This window comes from Neofelis nebulosa, chromosome 3 (genome assembly GCF_028018385.1).
Source record: "Neofelis nebulosa isolate mNeoNeb1 chromosome 3, mNeoNeb1.pri, whole genome shotgun sequence".
NCBI lineage: Eukaryota > Metazoa > Chordata > Mammalia > Carnivora > Felidae > Neofelis > Neofelis nebulosa.
This window is the reverse complement of record NC_080784.1, coordinates 154,795,141-154,818,050: the sequence shown is the minus strand read 5'-3', so window position 1 is coordinate 154,818,050 and position 22,910 is coordinate 154,795,141. Positions and strand designations below refer to the sequence as shown.

The 22,910-nt window shown below is 33.0% G+C and overlaps 1 protein-coding gene and 1 pseudogene across 2 annotated transcripts in view; one reads left to right on the top strand and one right to left on the bottom strand.

Annotated features, from left to right (window-relative positions):
* TECRL (trans-2,3-enoyl-CoA reductase like) overlaps positions 1–22,910 on the bottom strand; it is a 137,697-nt gene that overhangs the window by 49,292 nt on the left and 65,495 nt on the right. For both annotated transcript variants that reach the window (XM_058722420.1, XM_058722418.1), the window contains exons 4-8: positions 21,667–21,770; positions 12,000–12,115; positions 8,185–8,290; positions 6,806–6,878; positions 2,077–2,120 (exon numbers count right to left, since the gene is read on the bottom strand). In XM_058722420.1, the coding sequence (XP_058578403.1) occupies positions 2,077–2,120; positions 6,806–6,878; positions 8,185–8,290; positions 12,000–12,115; positions 21,667–21,770 (443 nt within the window). The remainder of the gene's footprint in view (positions 1–2,076; positions 2,121–6,805; positions 6,879–8,184; positions 8,291–11,999; positions 12,116–21,666; positions 21,771–22,910) is intronic.
* LOC131506272 (exosome complex component RRP43-like) lies at positions 19,393–20,248 on the top strand (annotated as a pseudogene).

The window sequence follows — 22,910 nt, the reverse complement described above, 5'->3', positions numbered from 1 at the left end:
ATGTAGATTAGCAATAAAGGCATCAAAGTAAATAAACTGAAGCCTTACTATCTATGAATAATATAAACGTGGAAAATTAAAAGGTGGTGATATACTTCTAATACATTCCCTTAAGAAATTATGAATAAAGAGGGGGCTCCTGAGTGGCTGTCGGTTAAGCATCCAACTTTGGCTCAGGTCATGATCTCAGGGTTTGTAAGGTCAAGCCCTGCATTGGGTTCTTTGACATAAGCACAGAACCCACTTCAGATAATCTGTCCCCCTTTTTCCCTCCCCTTACCCCCCACTCTCTCTCTCTCAAAAATAAATAAATATTAAAAAAAGAAATTATAAATAAAGAAATAGTTTTTTTTATTCACCCAAGAAAGTAGTATTTCTACTATGTGCAAGACCAGGTGTTAAAAATATTAAAGCATGACCTTCCTCCACCACAGCCAACAAGTAGAGAACCTTATTATCTAAACTATTAATTAAAATACGCGCACACACACACACACACACCCAGGTTTACATGAGACCTTTTAACAAAGTGTGGTGTGTCATTTGTGCCTTGTATGAATGTGGGAGTGTAAGTTGTCTAATACAAACTTCACAAAGGATGTAGACTTATATATGAATCAAGGGAATTTATCAATACATCAGGGACAGGAATCATGAGAGTTAATCTATCAAGGACAGGAATGAGGAAGAACATGAACAAAGAATAAAAGTATGGGTTATATGGTGGAACTATATGGTATATGAAGTAAAATATGTGTCTCATAAAATAATGCATTACAGAAAAACTAAATAATCTTTTGTGCTCAGATGGATGTGTACCCAATCCAAACAATGCATATGTAAAGTTAAACAGATTTATCTAAATAACTGATTGAAAACAATTAGAAAAGATCTGTAATTCATTCAAAAAAGCAGATTTTGTTTTCATTCAGAATTAATTAAAATTATGCCAAAGTGTTTTTTTATTTTTTAAATTTTATTATTATTATTTTTTAACATTTTTAATGCTTGTATATTTTTGAGAGAGAGAGAGAGACCAAGAGCGAGTGGGGCAGGGGCAAAGAGAGAGACACATAGAATCTGAAGCGGGCTCCAGGCTCTGAGCTGTCAGCACAGAGCCTGCCATGGAGCTGAAACTCACAAACTGCAAGATCATGACCTGAGCTGAAGTCAGAAGCTTAATGGACTGAGCCACCCAGGCACCCCACCAAAGTGTTTTTTAAATGTTCATCTTTTAGGGGCGCCTGGGTGGCGCAGTCGGTTAAGCGTCCGACTTCAGCCAGGTCACGATCTCGCGGTCCGTGAGTTCGAGCCCCGCGTCAGGCTCTGGGCTGATGGCTCGGAGCCTGGAGCCTGTTTCCGATTCTGTGTCTCCCTCTCTCTCTGCCCCTCCCCCGTTCATGCTCTGTCTCTCTCTGTCCCAAAAATAAATAAAAAACGTTAAAAAAAAAATAATAAAAAAAATAAATAAATAAATGTTCATCTTTTAGATTCGTAAAACTTTTTGCTGTTAGGGGTTTATAAGTGTGCAGACAATAGGAAGAACTACTAAGTATGATTTTTTTTCAAAGTTTACTATACTTCAAAAATTTTAATCATTCTTTATAGATAAGTAGAACATTTTGATTGAAATATTTAGAGATTTGGGGTGCCTGGGAGGCTCAGTCAGTTAAGCGCCTGATTCTTGACTTCCGCTCAGGTCAGGATCTCACGACTGGTGGGATCATGCTCCATGTCAGGCTTTGCGCTGACAGCATGGAGCCTGCTTGGGAATCTGTCTCTCTCTCTGTCCTTCCCCACTTGGGCACAAGTTTGCACATATGTGAGCGCTTTCTCTCTCTCTTGTAAAAGTAAATAAATAAACTTAAAAGATTTAGAGAACTAAAAAAAAAAAGATTTAGAGAGCTAATGGCTTGATTTTGGGAAGTTGTTTGACCTACTTCACTTAATAGCATTAATTACATAATATAAAAAGATATCATATTTTGTACATGGCAAATCCTCAAATATGTGTTTTGCATTTGTAATAACCCTTCAATTAGAGCATGAATAGTAAAAAATATAAATAATACATACCAAAAAATTGATAGCAGATATTGTGACTTGCCGGTTTCCAAATGCTAGAAAGTAGGAAAAGAAGATGTAATGCATGCATTCACATTTTGGATTGTCTTGCTATAAACATAATTGAAGCAGTGTTTATTGGATATTACTATCCTCTAATCCAAAGTACTATGCTGTATATAATTGACCTTTTGGGGTAATACATTTGAAATTTAAAAGAATGAAATATTTTTGCTTTCCACATGAACTTTTCTTCTAGTTACCTAATGATATTTAGAATACAAATGGAATCTACTTTTAATTGGTATTATAAAATTCTTTGAAGGCAGATTTAATTTCTAATTTGTCACTTTAGAAGCACATCATTGATGTATGTGTGTTTCTGTGTCAGTACCATACTGTCTTGATGACTACAGCTTTGTAATCTAGCTTAAAATCTGGAATCATGATGTCTCCAGTTGGGTTTTCATTTTCAGGATTGTTTTAGCTATTCAGAGTCTTTGTGGTTCCATACAGATTTTAGGATTGTTTGTTCTAGTTTGTTCTGTGAAAAATGCTGGTGGTATCTTGATAGGGATTTCATTAAATGTGCAGATTGCTTTAGGTAGTATAGGCATTTTAAAAATATTTGTTTTTCTAATCCATGAGCATGGAATGTTTTTCCATTTCTTTGTGTCCTCTTCAAAATCTTTCGTAAGTATTCTATGGTTTTCAGAGTACAGATCTTTTACCCTTTTAGTCAGAATGTATTATGCCAAGCGAAGTAAGTCAATCAGAGAAAAACAAATGTCATATGATTTCACTCATATGTGGAATTTAAGAAACAAGACAGATCAACATATAATAAGGGGGGGAAGAGAAGAAAGGGAAACAAACTACAAGGAACTCAATGATAGAGAACAAACTGAGGGTTGACAGAGGGAGGTGGGTGGGAGATGGGCTAGATGGTTAAAGGGTATTAAAAAGGGCACTTGTGATGAGCACTGGGTATTGTATGTAAGTGATGAATTACTGAATTTTACTTCTCAAACCAGTATTGCACTGTATATTAACTAAAATTTAAATGAAAAGAAAAGGAAAATGATTCCTTTATAAATAAATACATACATACATATCATACGGCCTAATATATGATTGCATTTGATCATATGTGTTGTTTTTTAATGTTTAACAACAAAAAGAGACATGCTAATAATAATTTTTTAATTGATGTTTTATAATAAGTAATATTTTAAGTATTTTATATTTATCATCTAGAAACAAATATATGAGGTAAGATTTAATGTTCTCATCTTAAAGAAAAATATAGATTATATCAGTTCCCAAATCATATATGAGTAATTAATAAATTAGAATTTAAGATAGTATCTTAAAGTCACCTTTCTGATGGCAAAAAAGTTGTAATATAAAAAAGTACTAAAAATGAAATTTTCTGACAAGCTCATCAGCTGTATTAATAGTTGCATTTTTTCTAGATTTAGGTGAGGGTATGTACATATAACTTGTATTTATGTAAACACATTTATAAATAAAAAATATAATGTCTCATTTTAAATCTTGCATATTTTATAAGGATATATTTAAAGACTTTTCCAATACTATTAAGCATTCATTGTAAAATCTATGACAGCATATGCATTATAATGTGTAATATGGCTAGCTCTAAACATTAAATATTATCTAATTGCTGCATAATTAGTGTAACTTTAATTTTATGTATGATAAGTAACACAACTTCAAACATCTTTCTTTGTAAGACATTTATAGAAGTTCTATTTCCGTTGAAAAAAAAAATTTAAAAAAAAAAAAAAAAAAAGGGGCGCCTGGGTGGCGCAGTCGGTTAAGCGTCCGACTTCAGCCAGGTCACGATCTCACGGTCTGTGAGTTCGAGCCCCGCGTCAGGCTCTGGGCTGATGGCTCAGAGCCTGGAGCCTGTTTCCGATTCTGTGTCTCCCTCTCTCTCTGTCCCTCCCCCGTTCATGCTCTGTCTCTCTCTGTCCCAAAAAATAAAATAAACGTTGAAAAAAAAAAAAAATTAAAAAAAAAAAATATATATAAAAAAAAGAAGTTCTATTTCCATGGGCTAGAAATTTCAAAGTATAATATAGTCAAAAGTTATATAAGTATTTATGTATGAATATATATATGTGTATATTCATATATAAAACATGTAGAATTATTGGCGATTTTGTTTTTATAAAGTACATGTATCTAATTATGAAATAAAATACATTAATGGAGAAAATTTGGGAAATAGATAAAAGTACAAAGAGAAATAAAATGCATAAAAATCCCATTATCCATTGTAAATCTATTAAAATTCAGATTTTCCCTTGGAAATATACATATTTTCTCCATACTTTTTATAGTATGTGGTAAAACATTCTTATAATCAATTATTCTTTAATATCTCTTTGCCATATAACTAAGCACATTTACCATATAATTAAACATTCTTCTATAGCTAAATCAAAATATTTTTTTATTTGTACCTACTATTAGACAAAACTTCATTCATTCAACAATACTTATTAAGAATTTATATAATAGGCACTATACTATGTGCTTGTGATAAATCAATTAAATTTAAGCCAAAAGCAACTCTTATCTTAATAAAAATTATTGTCTGACAAGGAAACAAATAATAATCACAAGATAACAAATGGAAGTTTGCAACCCTGGTAAGTGTTACTAAGAAAGACCTATATAGTATTTAATGTAAGAGCTAAAATGAAGGATTTATTTCAAACGAGGAGATCAGGAAGGACTGTCTGAGTACATGATTGCACTCTGATTTAGAAAAAGAATAGATACTAACATACACAAGAGAGGGGTTCAGAACATTTCATGTATCAGGACAGTGAAGATATACCTTGTTTTCATTTTTTAATGAGAATAAATAACTGTATGATTAAAACAGGTACTGGGACAGAGATTATAATTTTTAAATATTTTAAATGTTTATTTCCAGTAAGCAAACTTACAGATAGTATAACTTGAAACAAACTTTCCAGAAAAAAATCTAGCCATCATTAAAATTTTCTGCAATATTTTTATAATTTTTATAATATTTCACATTTTGAATTTTTACAAAGGCCATTTTTCCTTGCTAGCTGCTGATACTAAACATATGTATTGAATTTTCTGAACATACGCATACAGTTTGCAGTTAATGGAATATACCTGCCATTGGGCAGTTTTCAATTATGACAATTTTTTTCCTATTTACTTTTAAATATTTTTGAGAAGAAAAATGACCTCCTTAATGGTATATGTGTCAGAAATACATAATAATATGTTGTGTTTTATTTAATGTGTGTAAATGTACAGATGCCATTAATTTTATGCAGTCAAATTTGTTGAGAATAGGGCTTCTCTTGATATTCTCAAGGTATTCTCATGATATTCTCATGAAAATATTCTCATGATATTCACTTTCCAGCTGGGATCAGCATTATAGGGCTATATATATGTTCACGGAATTTGATTCCTACTTACACCTTATGCATTTGAGAGTCTTGAGCCAGTAAAGTTAGACTTTCAGGGTCTCATTTTCCTAATCTATAATAGGGACTATTAACACATCATAATGTTTCTTAATGGCATTTTTACATGTCTTGACAAACATTTCCTTTTCAATAAATACTTTACATATGTTAATATCAATCAGCCTCTATTTTGTATCACATATGTGAATGTAACATTTTTCAGAGTCTCCTCTTCTTAAATATACTATGGAGCAAAAGTATCTATCTGTTAATGTTCTGAAGTTGGTAGGTAAATATTCTGATAACATATCTTTAAGTATCAGAGTTATAAGATGTTAGGAAATTTCTCTCTTCAATATTCATAGTCGTTAGTATTTAGAAGAATTAAAGTTTTGAACATTGCAATGATATACACTTAGCAATCTTTACTAGATTTCTTGATCTTAACAAAGATTCTGTGTTGGTACTTCAAGTATATATTAAGACATTTTAACTGATTTTGTAAAATCTAAAATGAAGCTTGAATACTCTATTCATTTCTATTTATTTCAAACTTTAAAAACACCAGAAATAGATCACAAAAAATAATTATCAATTAAATTTGAAACCTCATCCCTTTCGCACTAGAACCCCGTGTGTGCCTTGTGAGCTGCAGCAAAAGCTGAGGAGAGAAAAGTCCAGAGTAAATAAAAGAAATGGAATCCTTTGTTAGGTACAGCTATTTCCCTCCAGTTTTAGGAACTGAGAATTTAGGTTTGGTCCACTGTGCTTTCCAACAAATTGCTTCAGCTGAGTCAATGGCCAGGATATTTTATAAAGTTATAAATAGAAAGTAGTATGTTAACGAAACTGCTTCTTACTGAATTATATTTAATATTTTAACTACATGTTTATATTCATTGTTTATTTTTTAAATCCTGATAGTTGATTTCATGTGATTGTGTGATGATACAGAATTTTTCTTTTTAATCTTCACCCTTTCATTTTTACTATCTGTCACTTTGGAGATTTACAACCAACTCATATATTTGTTAGAGTTCCTATGGAAAGAAAATAAACCAATGTCAAAATGGTCTTTAAGTATACATAAAAATTTAATGGAGGATTATACAGAAGCAACTTAAAATTGACATTTTTTTCATTATTTGCTTATTTTTTAAGTGTACCATGTTTCATAGCTTCTGTGTAGTTTAGAAGAGAGTCTTGATGTTGGCAATTTAGTATGGATTTAATTCGAAAGAAATCATACATACATGGTGGTGTATACTGTGGGTGATTAATATAGTAGGCAATCCAAGAAGTAAATCCCCAATAAAAGGCACAGCCCTGCAAATAAAACATAATAAAAGTTAGGGAATATATATATATATATATATATATATATATATATATATATATCATATCATTTGAAATCATCCCATATACTTATATGCCAAACTGCAGCTTTTTTAATATGAAAAATGGTATAAAATGGTCTAAGCCAGTTAAATGAAACACTTCCTCACCCAATGAAGTAGCATTTTACAAGTACCTATTTGATACCACTAAGGAAATGAATTACTTTGCTCAATCCTTATTAATATAAATGGGAATTTAGGATATAAGACAAATGTAACAATATATTTTAAAAATATCTTTCAAGAGTGGTTTTGTCCTATCAAGTAATATATATGAATGAAAGCATAAAATAATAATGTATTACATAAAATATATTAATATTCATTTTCCATCAGTAAATGCATAAAATAATGAGTTATTTAATCATTAGTAAAACCTGTCTTGATAGAATATAAAGGGAAATGTCCTAGTTTTAAAAGTCCTAGGCTATAATACTGATCTTGTACTGATACAATAAATCTTAGTGTCTTCTGCAGAATAGAAGCAGCTAGTCTAAATGAGTTTTGAGGTTTCTAAGAGTTTTAGGGTTTATTGTTTTAATACAATGACAACAATAGAATGGCTTGTTGAAATTTTTACAAAACAGGTATTCGCAAAAAAAAACAAAACAAAACCCAGGAAATCTTCAATAAGGAAATACTTCCTATTGAAAGTCAATATTAAATTGGAATTAGTACTGGAAAATTGAATTGCAGTATGTTATATCATGTACATTTCCACTTTAATATTTCATAAAACTTCCCATTTTCTTGACAGCTCTTTGATGGGATGGTTATTAACTCCTGCATTCACCATTTTTGGAAGAGCAAAGACACTGTCATCACACTGACAGCTGTCATCAATACAGAATGTAGTTTCATCATTTCAAATATAGGTCACACAGACCTATATTTACACAAAGTTCATATATGACATCCCTCCTCTTCAAGTGGCACTTAAAGAGTCTGAATTCAATGCTAAGTACTTCCAAAATCAAATGTGCCTGAGCATATGTGGCCTGTAACATAAAGGACATGGCAAATCTTTTATGTAGGGTCATTGGTTGAGGACAGCTCCAGTGAAAAAGGTCACAGAGGAAGTGGCATTTCAGGAGCAGAGGTTTATGATGTGCTGATACAGTTTAACGGAAGAATCTAAGCATAAGGGAAATAAAGATGATTGCATTATTTTATGGATGACCCAATACACAAAATTTCTCAATAGTAATTAAAATGACAAAACATATCAATCCCACCTTTATCAAATTTTTCAAAGGTGTATGTCCTGCAGAAACTTTATGGACAAATAAGGTTTCCAAAAGATAGCGGATATAGTGTATACAATGACAGAAGCAAGCCACACTAGAAAGAAGATAAAAAATGAACATTAAATTCACTTCCAAAGGTCTGGCTTGCCTTCTGTATAAGACGTTTTATTATTTATTTTTATTTAGTTTGCTACAATATTTATTAGGAAATGTTTCTAATAATCAAACACTAATGTTTATTTCAATATTGTTATGCTAGAAATTTCTAAATTTATTTCACAATAAAAGTACTATTACAACACTTTCTATAAGTTTACTTCTGATGACACTCAAAATATTTTATAATACCAGTCGTAAGCTATATGCTCACACCTACCCCAAGAATACATAAAACGATAGATGGACTCATATCAAAATGCCTCAAGAATGAAGCAGAAAATGTACACTTTTGTTTTGTTTGAGTATGGTTGACATACAATGTTATATTAATTTTAGGTGTACAACATGGTGATTTAACAAGTTTGTGCATTATGCTATGCTCACCACAAATATAGCTGTCATCTAGCATCATACAATGCTATTACAATATCATTGACTATATTCTTTATACTGTGCCTATTACTCCTGTGGCATGTTTATTCTGTAACCGGAAGCCTGTGTCTCCCTCTCTACTTAACCCATCTTGCCCCCCCCTTTCTTCCCTTCCCCTCTGCCACTTGCTACTACATGGATAGACCTAGGCTATTATGCTAAGTGAAATAAGTCAGATTGGGAAAAACAAATACCACATGATTTCACTCTGTGGAATCTTAAAAAAAAAAATAAATGAAAACAAAAACACAACAAAACAAATGAATAAACAAACACACAAAAAGCAGAATCAGACCTGTAAATACAGAGAACAAACTAATGGGTGTCAGAGGGGAAAATTTACAAGTTTTAAAAATATCCAAAACCTACTTAGACTTCATTTGACATTTTATAATATTCAGAATGACTTTTTCATTGTTTGGTTTTCCTTCAACAAGAACCACACATTGAAAAAGTTTGAACTTCATTTTTTATGGAGTCAGGACAGCTTTTTTGTTTTGTTTAGTTGGTTTTATGTTTGGTTTTTGCCTACCTAACAAATTGTAATGTCTTGTTTATCTCTGAGTATTTGTTTTGTTGCTGTTGTTCTAAGTTAACATCTCTCTTGCCATTTATGAAACTATTATTTTAAAAGTAAATGTCAGATGTGATTTACAGAAATATATATTCTTCCTTATGCTTAAAGTATATTTCCATTAAAATCTGTACTGCATTTGTTAAAATCCTAAATTTCAAAAACTGACTTCTATTCAAGATAATCAATATGGATCAAGAATTGCATACTTAAGCCAATAAAGTTTGAACATAAAGATCATGTCATTTACTCTATGTAAAATCAAACACTGATTCTCCCCTGGGAGTTTATTTTAACAAAATGAATTAGTGATTTCTGGTTAATGATATCAGTGACTTTAGGGAAAACAAACACAAATCAACCTGGCTAAATCCCAGGGAATTTATTATTGTTCATTAATTCATAAAAATATAAGTTTGCGTCTATCAGGAGAGGGGCATGTTCTATGTGCGTATATCTATGAGTAACAGACGAATTCTGTGAGAAGTGAGAAAACAAGTGTGGATATCTGGGGGCAGAGCTTTCTAGACAGTAAGAAAAACAAAAGTGAAGTTCTAATTTAGGAAGATGTCTTATGAGCTTAAAGGATTGATGAGGGAATCAGTATCTTTCCTACCTTGTTGGTTCTTTGTTAGGAGTATTTCTATAAATCCTTGAGTGAGAAAATTTTCCATTTTATAAGAAAGCATAAAGTGAGGTTATGCCCAGCTATGTAGCAGATCACTAAATAAGAAATTTTAGTTCAAGCCATGGTTAAATTAGTTCACTTATTTTTCTGCTCCTACAAAGCACCAAATTTCTTTGTACCACAAATAATTTCCACATGAAGATTTGCTAGTTAAAATCTGACTCATCCTTCCAGAAAACAAAGAAAATGGTTGATATGCCACTTTCTTAGAAAAGCCAGCTCAGAACTCCCATCCAAGTTAGGTTCTTCTCTTTTATAATCTAAAAGCGCCCAATGTAAAATAAATATGTTTGTAATTGGTTCATCCTTCTAATCATTCAAAGCACTTTTACTGAGTACTTCTTGTAAACCAGGTCATGTTAAACAGTGACGATAAACTGAACACGAAAGTAGACCCATCATAGAACTTTGTAGAGGGAAAGATACAAACAAGTGATTATGTGAACATATAATTTTAAAGTAATAAATTGCATAAAGGAAGAACATTTCAGTAGCATGCTTGTCGTACAAAGAATAGGAATGGCCACCCAGAGTAAGAAATACTGAACTTTTTTTGAAGTTTAAATAAGAAAGAAGAAATGAGTAATTGGGATGGGAGAAGAGGGATAGCATGTGTAAATGTCCTTGTGAGAAAGGGAACATGGTAGGTATCAGGACAAGAAAGACCAGTGTGGCTGTGGCAGAGAAATTAAGGGTAAGGGAAAGCTTGATTTGAGATGAGAAAGTCAGAAGTGAAATCACTCTCTATCTTCTAGTATTCCTATGACCTAAATTGTGCTTATTTTTTTTAAGTTGATTTATTTTGAGACAGAGAGAGAAAGGGAGAGAGAGAGAAAGGGAGAGCATGTGTGAGTTGGGCAAGAACAGAGAGAGAGGGAGAGAAAGGATCCCAAGCAGGCTTCACGCTGTCAGAGCAGAGCCCCAGGTGGTGCTCGATCTCACAAACTGTGAGATCATGACCTGAACCGAAATTACGAGTCAGATGCTCAAATGACCGAGCCACCCGGGCTCCCCTGAATTTAGGCTTTCCTTAAATTTTGTTCCTTATTTCACTTAGAGTTTAGTCATTAAATCAGGTTCTTTTTTTTTTTTTCTTAACAAATTGCTAACAGTACATCTCAGTTTAGCATCTTGAATAATTATTCTTTCTCTTTAATTTGGTAGTAAGCTGAGAGAAATACAGAGACAGACAGAGAGACAGAGAGACAAAGATTATTTTCACAGTATGCTATATATTCTGCTTTGATAACTGCCCTCATCCTTTTGTGTACCTTATTTTTACTTTTCACTTTAAAGTAAAATTTAATTTTGGATTTTGACCACCTAAAGGTAACTTATAAAACTTTTTTGGGGGGAGTGCCTGGGTGGCTTAGTTAAGTGTCCGACTTGGCTCAGGTCATGATCTCACAGTCCGTGGGTTTGAGCCCCCGCGTCGGTCTCTGTGCTGACAGCTCATGGCTTGGAGCCTGCTTCAGATTGTGTCTCCCCCTCTGTCTGCCCCTCCCCCACTCGGGTTGTGTCTTTCTCTCAAAATAATAAACGAATATTAAAAAAAAAAGTAAACCTATTTTTTCCTGTTTAAGTGTCATTGTTTCTTTCCTACAAATTTTGCCCATATTTTTAGAGAAGTATGTATTTTATTATTTTTTATTTACTATTACATCTTCAGCCCTATATATGACCTCTCAACTTTATAATCTTAACCTTTTTGTGATATTTTTAAATTTCCAGATTTCTCCTACTGTGATCATTATGAACTTACATTACCTCCACTTTAAGGTATATTTAATAGTTCTTTGTATATAAATTTGCAAGTTGGTGTGTATACATTATTTAAAGTTACTTAAAATATATTTCTATAACTGTCATCCTCTTTGAGCTTATAAACAACCTTAATATCTGTGTGCTAGTTTTATCTCCTCCTAACCTATAGATATACGTATTACTTACTGTACCACTGGGTGGCGCAATCTTCTAGAGCTCTCTTTCATGTCATATATGTATGGGATCCTCAAATAAAAGAGGAGATATATCAGCAAAGGTCCTGTGTATTCAGCCAAAAATACCTGAAAGAAGGTGATATAAATAAAAAAATAATAGAATGTTATTAAGATTTCCATGTAAACATAATAAGCATGTCCACCGGCAGCCTACTGAATGAACTGGTAAATTGGATAGGTAGCATTATCTATTATTTAAAATGTATTAGACTGTGTGCTAACAAAATTAACAAGAAGTCTTCCTTGGAAGAACTAGTAAAGACTTAAGGAAAGAACAATTATCAATGGTGAATTTAAAATAAAAATATTGGGGCACCTGGGTGGCTCAGTCGGTTGGGTGTCCGACTTCGGCTCAGGTCATGATCTCACAACTCGTGGGTTCGAGCCCTGCATCGTGATCTGTGCTGACAGCTCAGAGCCTGGAGCCCGCTTCAGATTCTATGTCTCCCTCTCTCTCTGCCCCTCTCCTGCTCACACTCTGTCTCTCTCTCTCTTTCTCTCAAAAATAAATAAACATTAAAAAAATAATAATAAAAAAATAAAAATGTTGAATTTAATGTAATGATTTCTTCACAAAGGAATTTTTATTTAACTAATCAAACCATTATAAACCTATTTCTTTGTGTCTCCTCAGTCCCATATACATTCCATCTTCTATGTAAACTGTCTCTGTCACTGAATGGAATTGGCTACAGTATCTTTTTTTTTTTTTTAACCTTTATATGGCTGTGTCATCTTGAATTCAATTGATTTGACACTGATTCAAATAGAAATAATTTATTTCTTTCTTTTGGAAATTTTAGACCTTGATTCTAATGAGTCTAAGTAGGTAGTTAAAAGGATTGCCTTCTGAATTCCGAAACTGAGAGTCAACCATATATGTGGAGAGAGATATCTGATCTATAGAGAAATAATCATAAGATTTGGAAAGATAAGTGGGAACAAGGCATTTGATTGCATGAAGTTTCACCAGCTGACTATTTTTCTGATAGTTTTCTAAATCTTATAACTGTCCATTATTTGGTTTTGTTTTGATGCTAAAACAAGATTAAAGTCACTCTCTGGAATTTCAGAGAGAAAAAAGGAAAATAATTTACCTCTGAGTGTTCAAAGAGAAAGGATACAAACATGACAATGATAAATTCAACTGCCATTACTGCTTTGCTTTGTCTTTGCCAATTTTCATCATTTTCTAAGAAAGAAAATGTAAAGCTGCACATGTTTTACTCAAACATACAGGTGTGCACATTGATTAAAAATTATGTTGTTATCTCTTGTGAGAATTTTATGTACTGCATCTTTATAATATAATATATATTCATATATTATATATATAACTATATATGTGTATATATATATATACACACATGTATAAATATTTATATATGTAGGTTTATTTAGATTTTTTTTTTCATTTAACAGTATTTATCATCTCATTAGCCAAAAAAGACTTTTATATGAGGGTAACATGCAACATCTGACAAATTCAGTGTCAAACAAACCTTTTACTGATGGACTATATTAATTTATGGCATACAACATGCCTGATTATTCAAATGTAAAGAAAAAAATGTTTACCACTTTTGAATGTCTGATAATAGAGTCTGGTTAATATTCCAGAATAATTAGAATAATTGTTCTATTAAAACAAAATATTCAAAATATTTATTTCAATGCCATCTGATCTAGTCAGGTCAATTCTGAGCAAGTCTTCCAGTAATATATCAGTAATGAAAAATGTTATGAACAATAGTTAACCTTGATCATATGTCACTCTTTATTAAGTTAATAAAAATGCTATCACAAATATGAAGTTTCTTTGAATCAGGAAATTAAACTACAGTTTTATCTCCATCATACCCTAAAAACAAATCAGGAGAATCTGCTAGCTTACAGTAATATGTTCTAGGACGCCCAATATTTTATCACAAATATTGTGCACTTGAAACATGGGGGTTAAAATAGTACCAAAGTATGAAGGCTGTACCCAGACCTGAAAGCATTAGAGAATGATAAGAATAATTTTTGGACAATGCATTTAAAAAAAAAAAAGTCTATCTGGGTGCAAGTAGAAAAAAAAAAAGGAATAGAGGTGTTTTATTAAACCCAGAAAGTAATAAAAAAAGTAGTTTCAGAATAAATAAAGAGCCAGATAGAGAAAAATAATAATTAGACACACTTCTGAAAAAGGATTTTTTCTTCTCCTACTAAACAAGAACAAATTCAAAACCAAAGCCAAAGAAACAAATAAATATGCTGCTTATAAGCCCCAGCAAATCAGATGAATTTACAAAGACTAGGAAGTCCATTATAAACCAAAATTTACTGGAAATTATATATTCAAAATAAGCATATATACTTTTTTTTTTTACTTTGAAGACACACACACGCGCGCGCACACACACACACACACACTACTTTTAAATTCCAACTTGTTTCCAATATCATTTTCTTGCTTTTGCTTTATAGAATGTTCATTCACTGTATTGAACTAATGTATGGCTCAAAATGTAAAATTCAATGATACTAGGAAAGCTAGGTAATTGAGATTTGTTTTTGGAACTTATGTGGAATATTCAACTTGGGATATGTCTAAATTGAAAAAGGAGGAAGACAATAAGCTGTTTTAGAAATATAAATTGAAACACACAGCTGCAATTGTTGCAAATTGATTAGAATCTTTGTGCTTAGACTATGCTTAATGCATTTCATTCTCTCTTGAAAAAAAAAACTTTTTAGTCCTATTATTATTAGGATAGTGTGGACTTCATATCTTTTTTTTTTAAATATCAGTTGAGGGGCACCTGGGTGGCTCAGTCGGTTAAGCGGCCGACTTCGGCTCAGGTCATGATCTCGCGGTCTTGAGTTCGAGCCCCACGTTGGGCTCTGTGCTTACAGCTCAGAGCCTGGAGCCTGTTTCGGATTCTGTGTCTCCCTCTCTCTGACCCTCCCCCATTCATGCTCTGTCTCTCTCTGCCTCAAAAATAAATAAACTTTAAAAAAAATTTAAAAAAAATTTCAGTTGACAGTTGAAAACAAAATAAATTGCACATTTCATAGTTGTTGAAAATTACTGACAAAATAATGTAGTGTTGACCTTAACCTTCTAATGATGGGAGAGCTATTAAATTATGAGAGCATTTCCCAACAGTAATATCACTTTTTACTGAATGAGAAGTATTGAAGCTAATATAATACTTAAAGAAGTTTTTCTCTTAATTTAACCATTATATGAATAATATGTAATGGAGAGTTTTATTCTAGGTTATTCAAATAAACACTGTAATGAGATCAGCAAGATAAATTGATCAAAATATTTTTCAGTGTTCAAAGAGCTACTGAGTCATTGAAGAATTAGAAGGCCAAGATATTTTAATCAGGACTCTGGAATAGTGATTGAATCTAGGATGTGAGGATATGTCTTTTTCTTTTTAATGTTTATTTTTGAGAGAGAGAGAGGGAGGGGGCAGAAAGGAGGAGACAGAGAATCTGAAGCAGGCTCCAGCCTCTGAGCTGGCAGCACAGAGCACAGGGCCCATCCAGGCGCCCTTAGGATATGAAGTCTGATAGCACCCTGGAAAGAAGACTAAATTTTTTGAGGGTGCCTGAGAATGGAAGGACAAAAATTGTGGTTGGTATTTTTCAAAGACAGAGAGATAGCCTTATAAAATCTCCAGGTTTTGGGTTGAGACCTAGAAGAGTTACACCCTAGGAACAATGATGAAGCAGGAGTAGATCTGTCTTTATAGGTGCTAGAGCTCAGCCTGAAATCATTTCAATCATCAATTGGATTAAGATGACCCAGACCAAATAACATCATTAGTCCTTCTGCAGGAAGATAAGTCAGTTTGAAAAGAAGTTAATATCATTCTATGCCTCAAGTTATCTTTACAAGTTTTTCATACACATTTTTCTGCACTAGGTCAGAAATGTAAGGGTGTAACAGGAGTAAAGACATGTAATCAGGGGGGCCTGGGTGGCTCAGTGGGTTAAGCGTCCGGCTTCAGCTCAGGTCATGATCTCAAGGTCCATGAGTTGGAGCCCGGCCTTGGGCTCTGGGCTGATGGCTCAGAGCCTGGAGCCTGCTTCCGATTCTGCGTCTCCCTCTCTCTCTGCCCCTCCCCCGTTCATGCTCTCTCTCTGTCTCAAAAATAAATAAACGTTAAAAGGAATTTAATAAAAAAAAGACATGTAATCAAATCCAAAGAAACAACAGACATTCGAAACAGATAAACTGAATATCCACATAACAGAATTATCAGACACATACATTTAAAAAATGATCTTTGTATGTTCAAAGAAATAAAAACCAAAGTTGAGAATTTTAGCAGATAGTTGAAACCTCTCAGAAGAAAAATATGGAAATGGGTGTGTGTCCCAGGAGAATACAAAGAGAATAATGGAAAACCAACTGTTAAAGAGATTATGATAATTTTCCAATAAAATATTTATACAAAACAGAAGACTCAGATTACACTCTAAACCCAAAGCGGGATAAACAGAAACAATCATAACCGTATCATTTTCCGACAGTGATAATCAAACAAAAGACAAATTTCATATGAGCCAGAGAAAAGGCACATTAATTTCAGAAGACTGTAGTGGACTTTTAGAAACAAGGGAGTCAAATATCAAAATAATGAAATTTTGTGAAATGAAGACAAATATAACTGCCAATATGGAATTATTTTTTCCTGTAAAAAGTATTTTCCAAAATAAATGTTAAATGAATATATTTAGAATGAATATGACAGAAGTAGAATAAATTACTAAAGATATTCTTCAGGAAGAATGATAATGATCACAGTTATAAGAGCAGCGTTAGAGGTACTAACTAAATTACAGTGAAAATGATAAATCTAAATAAATATTGGCCATATAAAATTATAGTAGTTGGGGTGTGCCTGGGTGGCTCAGTTGGTTAAGTGTCCAACTTTGGCTAAAGTCATGATCTCATGGTTTGGGAGTTCAAGCCCCCTGTTAGGCCCTATGCTGACAGCTAAGAACCTGGAGCCTGCTTCCGATTCTGTATCTCCCTCTCCCTCTGCTCCTCACCCATTCGCACTCTGTTTCTCTCTGTCTCACAAAAATAAATAAACATTAAAAATTTTTTAAAAAATTTATAGTTGTGGGTTTTTACTTAAAAGTACCTAGAAAATTAAAATATATCACAACAATAGAAGATGAGTCAGGAAGAGCTCAAATATCATAAAGTCATTCAATTATCTATGAAATATCTTCACATCAGCAAACCTAAATTCAACAATGTATATGAATGTTCAATATCTTAAAGATATACATCATAATCTCTTGGGTAACCAGTAGAATTAGTAAAAAAGAAACCAAAATAACAGCGAGGCTAATAGATAATAAAGTATGACAATTCCAAATGGAGCAAGGAAAATAAAAACAAAACAAAAGGATTGTAGAACACATGAAGCAAATTGAAAGAAAATATTAAGTTGGGTGATAAAATTCAATATCCTTTATAATAAAAATAGACTATGATTAAAATGTAAAACATTGAACTATTATACCACTAGAAGAAAACATAGAAGAAAGCTCCCAGACCTAGGGCAAGACAAAAGGTTCTTCCATATGACAGCAAAGACAGGATCTTTAAATCATTGACAACTTAAACTGCATTAAAATTGAAAACATTTTGCAAAGAAAAAGAAAATCTCATTAAGGGACTGAAAAGACAAACTGAAAACTGAAACAAAATATTTGCAAAACACTTAGCAAAGGACTTTAGAATATAAAAGATAATTTTGAAACTCAAAAGTATGTGCTAAATAAATGAAAACATATGTTTATACACATACCTACACAAAGATAACAGCTTTATTTGTAAGAGCAAAATATTGAAAGCACCCAAATGTCCATCAGTGGGTGAATAGATAAACAAACTACTACATTCATACAACCAAATACTACTCAAAATAAAAAGAACTGAGTATTGATATATGCAACAGATAGAATGGATCCCAAAGGCACTATACTTAGAGAAAATTAAACATCAATCTAACAAAAGAACCTGTTTAATTCTGTTTATAGCATTTGACACATGACAAAAATATAGAAATGAAAAACAGGTCAGTAGTTGCTCCAGGTTAGGGAAAAGAGTGTGTAAATATAGAGGGATAATATGAGAGAGTTCCTTGTGGCAATGGAACAATTCTGTATCTGATTGTGGTTTTAGATACTTGAATTTTCCCAAGAGATAAATTACACAGAAGTTAGGCACAGACACGAATGAACATAAAAATGGTGACAAGTGAATTTGTTATTTAGTTAATCGGATCTACATAATGAGGATTATTATATTAATCTTTTATCCTAAGTCTTTCAATAAGTTCAATGAGGCAAATATTTTCTCAATAATCTGTGAGAGCACACTCTTACTTGATGAAAAATATTATTAAAATCTTAATTTTGACCTTGTAAAGAGACTGTTTCTAAAAAAACCAAAAAACAAAAACAAAACCCAACCCTATGATAATGCCTTTATTATAGGAGCACATTTTAATGTTTTATAAATGTATAAGAATGTTAGGTGCAGTAAAATATTGCTTTTATTGTATAATTTACTTGATATAAAGTGGGTGTGATTGCAATGTAATGTGTATATTTTTAGCATTTAATAGGACTGACTCATTTGGAGCAAAAGATTATGTGAACCATACGGTTGATTTAAAAATATTCATCCTATTTCCAGAGTTCTCTTTGTCACCTAAATGACTTTCCTCTCAAATAAGCTATAATTTTCTAGTACAATTGTCCTAGAATTCCACCTTAGCACTTTCTCCGCTCAGTGCTTATCCAAATGATGCAGCTGGAATTTTTAATGAACTCACCATTAATGCCACTCGGCTTGACACAACTTCTGTAGACAGAATTCCCTTTTCATCATAAATGTGGACAAAGACTATGAATATTTTAACCTTTGAAGATCAGAATCTGCTTGTCTAAAATCTCCTTTAGTAAAGGTCTGTTGATAACACATTTAAGTATTAAACCCTTTGCTTACATAATGCATGCATTAATAGGTTCTTTTATAAATATTCTACTTCACAAGGATTCAGAATATTCTAAACAGTGTTTTTGTACAACAAATTAGTACTCAAAGCTGAATCAACAAACTTTGAAAACTAAAGCAACTATTTAACCAATAACACTAAAATATAAATAATGATCTAAATTTAGGAATAATATGTATTAAGGGAGGGTGTTAGAAAAGCAAAAGATGTGACAATATTGTAAGTAATAAATGCAAACTTGGATTTCTCTATTTGAGGATTAATAATAATGAATAAATTGTCCTGTGTTTGGAATAATTTTGAAAACTGAATGAGCACTGCCATCCAGATGGAAGAGAACTTGGTGAATTCAGAACCACAAGTGTCAACATTGGTTCAATCAGTACTGCAGATGGTTCCACTTTAGTGAAGCTGGGAAATACTACACTAATTTGTGGAATTAAGGCAGAATTTGCAGCACCACCAACGGATGCCCCTGATAAAGGATATGTTGTTCCTAATGTGGATCTACCACGTCTGTGTTCCTCGAGATTGCGGTCTGGACCTCCTGGGCAAGAGGCCCAAGTGGCTAGCCAGTTCATTGCAGATGTCATTGAAACACAGATAATTCAGAAAGAGGACTTATGCATTTCTCCAGGAAAGCTTTCTTGGGTTCTGTACTGTGATATCATTTGCCTTGACTATGATGGGAACATCTTGGATGCCTGTACATTTGCTTTGTTAGCAGCTTTAAAAAAGTGTACAGCTACCAGAAGTTACTATAAATGAAGAAACTGCCTTAGCAGAAGTTAATTTAAAGAAGAAAAGTTATGTGAATATTAGAACTCATCCAGTTGCAACTTCTTTTGCTGTATTTGATGACACTCTGCTCATAGTTGACCCTACTGGAGAGAAGGAACATCTGGCAACTAGAACCTTAACAGTAGTAATGGATGAGGAAGGAAAAAACTATGTTGTCTTCACAAACCAGGTGGAAGTGGGCTGAATGGAGCTAAACTTCCAGACTGTATGAGCCGAGTGGTTAGGAGACACAAAGAGGTAAAAAAGCTAATGGATGAAGTAATTAAGACTATGAAACCGAAATAAACAACCACCACATTTTGAAAACGGATTTGTAAAAACTGTATTTGTTACACTGTGCACAAACCTTTTATACTAAATAAATATCAAACTGCATTCTTCTGGAAAAAAAAAAAAAGAATGTTTAACTCTAAAGGGAAAACTTAAAGCACTGCCGATGATAATGTTGAATGTTGATTGTTGTTGATGGTAAAAAGGAAAGCTATCTTAATACAGAAAATATTAAAAATGTAGTCACATCACAAATATGGAATAGAGTGTAATCAGAAAACCTTTAAAATTCTAAAAAATATAAAATAATTGAATAGAAAAATAGAATGATTGTACTATTCTTTGTATATCAGTATCAAAATTATTTATCAAATTAACTCTTTTACTGCCTCTGTCACTAAATATCCCCTAGTATTTCCTCTTACTACTGAAGCTATTCCATCTATCTATTCCACTACTCATCAATAGTTCAGTGCTTGTGAACTAGTGCTAAAGTATGTTCTCTGTTTCTTAGTCCTACATGTCTTTAAAATGTTTTTTTAGGGGCACCTGGGTGGCTCAGTTGGCTAAGTGTCTGACTTTGGCTGGGGTCATGATCTCGCTGTTTGCGAGTTTGAGCCCAGAGTCAGGCACTGTGCTGACAGCTTACCCAGAGCCTGGAGCCTGCTCCAGATTCTGTCTTCCTTTCTCTCTGCCCCTCCCCCACTCATACTCTGTCTCTCAAAAAATAAACAATTAAAAAAAACATTTTTTAAATTTTTTTAATTTTTTTTTTTATTTTTGAGAGAGACAGAGACAGAGTGTGTGGAGGGGGGAGGGTCAGAGAGAGAGGGAGACACAGAATCTGAAGCAGCCTCGAGGCTCTGAGCTGTCAGCATAGAGCCTGATGTGGGACTGGAACCCACGAGTGTAAAATCATGACCTGAGCCGAACAAAGTCGTATGCTCAACTGACTGAGCCAACCAGGCACTCCAGTCCTACGTGTCTTTTAATGTAGTTTTCATTCGTATAATGCTATTGGATTCAGCTGCCACCACTTTGAAAGCTCCTCCTTCAAGGAGGACCAAAAGTATGCCACAATCTCCTAACTCAAAGATGTCTCATTACTTCATTCTGATTTTCCAAAATGTCTTCCCCTTGCCTTAGAACATTTTTTATTGAATAACCTATCTCCTCTCTTTCCAATATCAAAAGTCTTCATATCCCCAGGTTCCTAGAAGGAAGAGCCAAAGAAACACCATTTAACTAACAGCATAGAGGAAGCAGAAATAGGGCCATCAGTCCTAGGGTAGATTGACACTTAAAAAAAGAATTTGCCCTCGTTTTTCCAATCGAGTATGTCCATTGCTCTAATTCTTGTGTAAAATTTTGGCCACTAATCCTAGTAAGCATGGAAAACTTAACATACTATTCAGTATAGTATTTAGTTTCATTATGAATTTATTTAATAACAATTGTCCTATCAAAATGTGGGACATGCATATTGTATTTTAAACTGATACTTACTGTAGTCCAACTGACCTGTTGACCTAGGTCTGTAAAATAGAGAGTGACAATGGAGGAAGTTGCAATGCTTTGAATGGTTATGTAGTCCTTCAAAAAGGGCCCACCTTAAATAATAAGGAAATAGTAATTTAATACGATTTCAAGGTATAGTCATTTAAAAAAACACATTTTTAATGTGAAACCTGTAAAAGCAAAGGATAAATTATACATAGAAATTTCAATGTATTATGAATATATAAAGTAAAATAAAATGTGAACAAACCCATTTTATAAGTGATATCAGCAATTTTTCAAATGTACAGTGGTTTCCCACCTCTACCTAAACAAAGTTCAGTCCACCATCCACTACTATCCTGTTGTGTTCTGAGAAAATGTAATATTAGATAATATCATAATCAAATCTAATACAAGGTATTTTATAGTATAATTTAGAGTATCAGTAGATATAGATGTCAACTGTTCTCTAAATGCTTTTATTATATGATAAATTAGTTAGGGTGAATACATTTTAGTGGTCATCGCAAAGCACTAGTGGAGTGACATGATATATGTTTTAGAAGATCTCTATGGATGCCGTGTGGAAACCGGGAGGAAGGGGAAGCGAGATTACTTAGGAAAAATTCAAATTCATCAAGCAGGGGACTTTTTTTTTAATCTTTATTTTTGAGAGAGAGAGAGAAGAGAGAGAGAGAGAGAGAGAGAGAGAGAGAGAGAATGAGTGGGGGAGGGGCAGAGACAGAAGGAGACACAGAATCTGAAGCAGGCTCCAGGCTCTGAGCTGTCAGCACACAATCCAATGCGGAGCTTGAACCCACGAACTGCGAGATCATGACCTGAGCCAAAGTTGGTAATTGACTGAGCCACCCAGGTGCCCCATGCAGGGGACTTTTTGGATTAAGATGGCACTGATAGAAATGTTAAAAATGCATCAATTTTAGATCTGTTTTGAACACAGAGCAGGTTCAACTTGAGAGGAGAGTATATCAGTGAAATAAAGACAGCTCTTAGATTTTGGCCTGAGCACTTAGGTGCATTATAATTTGGGGGTGGAAATTAAGATTTAAGTTAGGGCATGTTAAGTGTGTGATATTTATTAGACATTCAAGTAGGAGCTGTCAAATAGGCAGTTGGGTAAGTATGTCTGTAGATATTTGAAAGTCATTAACATTTAAAGCCATGCTGCTTGATGAGATTATTTATGTATTCAGTTTGGAAAAGGAATGGAAACTAAGACAGGTTTCTAG